This window comes from Diceros bicornis, chromosome 14 (assembly GCF_020826845.1).
Source record: "Diceros bicornis minor isolate mBicDic1 chromosome 14, mDicBic1.mat.cur, whole genome shotgun sequence".
In the NCBI taxonomy this organism is placed as follows: domain Eukaryota; kingdom Metazoa; phylum Chordata; class Mammalia; order Perissodactyla; family Rhinocerotidae; genus Diceros; species Diceros bicornis.
In genome coordinates, this window is record NC_080753.1 from 39,275,821 (window position 1) to 39,281,068 (window position 5,248).

The 5,248-nt window shown below is 37.1% G+C and overlaps 1 protein-coding gene across 1 annotated transcript; it reads right to left on the minus strand.

Annotated features, from left to right (window-relative positions):
* Nucleotides 1-3,631: 3,631 nt before the first annotated feature.
* Nucleotides 3,632-4,655, minus strand: LOC131413492 (putative olfactory receptor 2W6). Its single transcript, XM_058554021.1, has one exon. The coding sequence runs from the start codon at nt 4,653-4,655 to the stop codon at nt 3,702-3,704; it is 954 nt and encodes a 317-aa protein (XP_058410004.1). The 3' UTR covers nt 3,632-3,701.
* Nucleotides 4,656-5,248: the final 593 nt, after the last annotated feature.

Consider the following 5,248-nt stretch of genomic DNA (forward strand, 5'->3'; position numbering starts at 1 on the left):
AAGAGACAAGAAAAGCAGGAAAGAATATTCCAGCTAAAATAATAAACAAATGCTAAGATAAATAGGCAGTGAATAGTTGTCTTAAATTAAAGAGACAGAGATTAAATTGCAACATCAGGTCCCAATTAAATTCAATATTCTTTTCAAGTATTAAAGTAGTAGTTTTTTTATTCCATTGCTTCAATATAGTTGAGTTGTTAGTAATAAAATTGTCATGCTTTCTTCCTATTTCACAGTGAAAAGAAAAGCAATGAGGAAAGAACTTGCACAAGCTGCCACGCTCAAAGCATCCTGACCACCGGCATCTGTGCTCATACACTTCACCTTCTCTCTTACTACTATGAACGCTTCCTCCCATTTAAAGCCAAACTGTCCTCTTATGAACTGGATCCTATTGCTTTTCACCTACTCAAGATCATCACTGTTGCAATTTTCTTCTCTCTTTCCTGCGTTTTCATTTTACTGCTGGATCATTCCCTTCCATCCAGTTTAGAAACATGTTATAATTTCTCTCATCTCAAAATAATTCTTTTTTGATCTTCCATGGCTTTGCTATTAACATCCATTTCTCTGCTTTTCTTTGTACTTAGACTCCTCAGAAGATTTGATTTTATTCACTACCTCCACTTCAGATCCACCTTGTCTCTTCCATACATTCCAGTCAGGATTTCACCCTATCACTCTACTGAAATAGCTCTTTGCAGGTTTGCCAGTGAGCCCACATTACTAAATCTACTGGTCAATTTTCATTCCTAATCTCACTTGACCTATTAGCAGCATTTTAGATAGTTGATCGCTCACTTCTTCCGGAAACAATTTCTGCCCTTTTTTTCCAGGATAACGCATGCTCTTAATTTTCCTCCTACTCACTGAACACTTCTCAACCCTTTTCTCTGGTTCCTCCTCATTTTCCTGACCTAAATATTGTGCTTGCTAGTCCCTCTGTTGGGAGCCCTCTTTCTCCGGATATCTGCATTGCTTGCTTCCTTATCTCCAGCAGGTCTTTGCTTGAACGTATTTTCCCTAGTTTTTCCTTAACTTTCTCCGTTTAAAATCACAGCCCTCCCATATTTCCTAGCACCTGGCTCTATTATACTTATCTTCACAACACTTATAAATGTTACTATCATAAGTTTTCTTTTTTTATTTGTCTATTTTCTCTCTTATCCACTAGAATGCAAGCTCAATGCAGTGGGGATTTTTTGTGCATTTTGTCCCAGTACCTAGAACAATGCCTGACACAATACATATTTGCTGAATAAGTGAATGAGAAGGAAAAATGTGAATATAGACAAACTATAAAACAGGTTAAGGTTGTCTTCAGGGTCTTTGTACCACCCATCAAGAAAACAAGATGGAAAATTATCTGATAATCTGATTAATAAGCATTTATTGAGCTATCTTCTCATAGCTCTTAATTTAAAATCACAGTGAGTATAAACGCACACACACATATATAAGCATATATGTAATATTTATTTCTCTTGGAGGAAGTTTAAGCACCGTGGCTGAGATATACAATTGTGCACAGTGGGTTAAATCCTAATGCTCATTTCTGCCTAAACTTCCATATTCTCTGTCTATGTAGTAGATCAGAATGTAAGGATAAAGCATGTATTAATGAAAGGAAGAATCTACAGAGAATAAAAATGTAATGTTTCTGCTCTTAAGTGGAGAATATGTTGTTATTCCCAGGATATGGCAGAACAGTTAAAACACATTTGATTCTTCCTACTTTATACATAAGTAAGTAAACTAAGTAAACGCTATAAATTAAGTAAAAAGTGATGTCAGGCCATCATAATGTTATTAAGGACATAGTGACCTTTCATCCCTTGAGATCTGACATTCATTATTCCCTATAATCTATAATAGTGGTTGTAAATTTTCTAGAGAAGAGTGTGATGAAACTTATTCCTTGCAGGGAAAAAGGGAAGTTTTGAAGAGAATTGGTCAGGATTCCATAGGGAGCTTCCAAAATCCATATATCTATTGATATTCATACTCTTATCTCTTGATCTCCTGCCCTTAGTCCAAGATATTATTGATTCTAAAGTAATGCATATCTAAGAAGCATAGAGAAGAAATTAAAACTATTGTAATCATTTTTCAATAGAGATTGTTTCTAAAAGGATTTTTCATTTATTTAGAAATGTATAGTACATTTTTATGCCAATAAGACACATACTATAAGTTGTTTTTCAGTGGAAGAGATGAGAAATGCTGAGCCATGAGTCTCCAAATTCTGTACATTGGCTGCATTAATAATGCTCTTAATAAACATCATCATGGCTCAGCATCATCTTTTACTTAGTTTATAAAGTAGGAAGTATCAACTATATTCTAATTTTTCTTCTCATAGAAATAATCAAAACTAAATCAAAAAACCCATTCTTACAAGCCCTAACTAACCTAAAATAAAATCTAATCTATCTTGACAAAGTATAAGAGTCAGTGCTCAAAAATAGGAAAATATGCACCTTGTGTCTGAAAATGATACATTTTTAGAAAGATTTATTAGATATTTGGTATTTTTTCTGGGGACCTCAAAATTAACTTAAATTTTCTTAAAGATTTTTAGAGGGCTTAAATGAGGAATTGCTAAACCCATCCTTTATTCAGTTCCTAATGATAACACTGGCAATACTCCCAAATTTTGGAATCCTTATTCACTTGCAGAAATTCTAACACAATGTATGTTTTCCTAGGTTATAAGATGAGAGTCATCCAATTAATAATATTTCAAGTCTGAAGAAACATGCCTGCCTTTAAGTTTCTTTCATTTGATAAAAACCATTCAAATCAATTTCCATTTTAACTGGTGAGGCACTGCAGTCATTTATGTAAATATGAAGAAATCAACATCCAGCGAATACCCAATCATAAAGATTCCAACAGTTCCCCAGAGTTCATCTCATTCTTCTCTGCCTCTATACAAGTTTATCTTGATAACATATGGGAAAAGTGAAGATTAATAATCTTCAAACATTTTAAGAAAGAAGACCCTTTAGGTTTCTTTTGTCATTAATAAAGTATTAATCAGTATTGAATATGAACAAGAAATTCTTCCTTCAATATAAAGCAAACACCTCACGGTCTTGCTTTATATCTTTTCTTCTCCACTTTCTATTGCCTCAGATAGCCAAACATAAATGTCATTAACCTCAATTATATAAATGATTCAAAATATGCAGGATTCACATGTAAGTTATAGTATTGGAGGTACTAAGCGCTAGATAATTGAACAATTTATTTTGCCTCTCATTCAGGCATTTGGCACTATAAAAGCACATTTGAACTTTCTAGAAAAAATAAGTACTTGTCTTTACTACTTCTAAGTTCATTCTTTCATATATGTTGAGGACCTACTACGTACAAATCATCGTGATAGAAGCTGGCATAGATACCAAAGTGCCTGGTGTCTACCTTCATGGCCAGTATTTTACAGGCATAGGTCACTGTTTGGTCTTGGATTGGAGCCCTCCTAGTGATGAATGATTGACTTAGAGGGACTTGAGAGGAGTATAAGTGATTGTCAACTCAGGAATATTGCATTTTCTCAACCTAGCTAAACCATTGAATTCTCCATCTCATTAAGTGCTTCTTCAGTCTATAATTCAGAACATTCCTTTATTGGCTAGGTATAACAACATATATAGAAGATGGGTCAAAGAACAATCATAGCATTTGATCACTTTTTACTATGCTTCTACACTCCCCTTCCTTAGCACCTTCTTCATGGCCTCTTTAACATCTTTGTTTCTCAGTGTATAGATCAAGGGGTTAACACTGGGAGTGACAATTGTGTAGAAAAGAGTAAGGAACTTGCCCTGATCCTGGGAATAAGTGTTTGCTGGCTGGAGGTACATGTATATGATCGTACCATAAAAGAGAGAGACAACAATTAAGTGGGAGCTACAGGTGTTGAAGGCTTTCTTTCGCCCAGCAGCTGACTTGATCCTAAACACTGTTCCTGCAATATGACCATAAGAGATGAGGATGAGGACAAGTGGTGCCAGGATAATAAAGATTGCCAAGGTAAATGCCAGTGCCTCAAGGGTCATGGTATCTACACAGGCCATGACAATTAGTGCTGGCATCTCACAGAGAAAGTGGTCCACTCGCCTGTGCCCACAGCGGGGTAGCATCAATGTTTGGGGTGCCATTATGAGAGAATTGCCAAAGCCACTCAACCATGCCACTGAAGCTAGCTGCCCACAGAGACGTGGGTGCATGATGACAGTGTAGTGCAGGGGTTTGCAGACTGCAGCATAGCGGTCATATGCCATTACAGCGAGGAGGACACACTCCACCCCTCCCAGAGCCAGGACGAAGTAGAGCTGGATGGCGCAACTCAGATAGCTGATGGTCTTATCTGGGCCCCAAAGGTTGTAGAGCATCTGAGGGATGGAGCCTGTTGTGAAACACATGTCTAGAAATGAGAGGTTGGCCAAAAAGAAATACATTGGTGTATGCAGCTGGGAATCCAGAGCTGAAAGCAAGATGATGGTCATGTTGCCAAGAAGAGTCAGCAGATAAAAAGTGAGGACAACCACAAAGAGGATCAGCTCTAGGTGCGGACGGTCAGAGAAGCCCACCAGGAAGAAGCCTTCAAAAGAACTTGTGTTGTCCTTTTCCATCACCTCTGACCACATATTACCTGTTAGGAGAAAGATGAGTATGTGTGAAGAGCATAGATATAAAATGCAATGACTGGTAAAATGGTAGAATGGAAACTTTCTTGGAAATGCTGGATGCTTAACCCAGAATTTCAATAGTTGTTAATGAAGTCATCACTTGGTTTGAGGAGTACAATATTTGGGAATTTTTCAAGCTCCTGGCTGTGCTTATTGAGCAACAATTTGAATCATGCTTTTCAATTTGCAGGATGTAAAAAGTTACTTTCAGAGGCCAGCCCGGTGGTGTAATGGTTAAGTTTGCATCCTTCACTTCAGTGGCCTGGCTTTCATGGGTTCGGATGCTGGGCGCGGATCTATTCACTGCTCAACAAGCCGTGCTGTGGCAGCATCCCATGTATAAAGTAGAGGAAGATTGGCAACAGATGTTAGCTCAGGGCCAATTTTCCTCACAAAAAAAAAATAGATTACTTTCAAAAGCTGATAATTTTACAAGGGAATGAACATTCAAAATTATCCACTTTTTTTTTATGAGGAAGCACCAAATTCTAGTCATATGTAACCCATGGATGGAAACAGTGGCTTATGTCTCGGGATCAGAGAACAAGGCT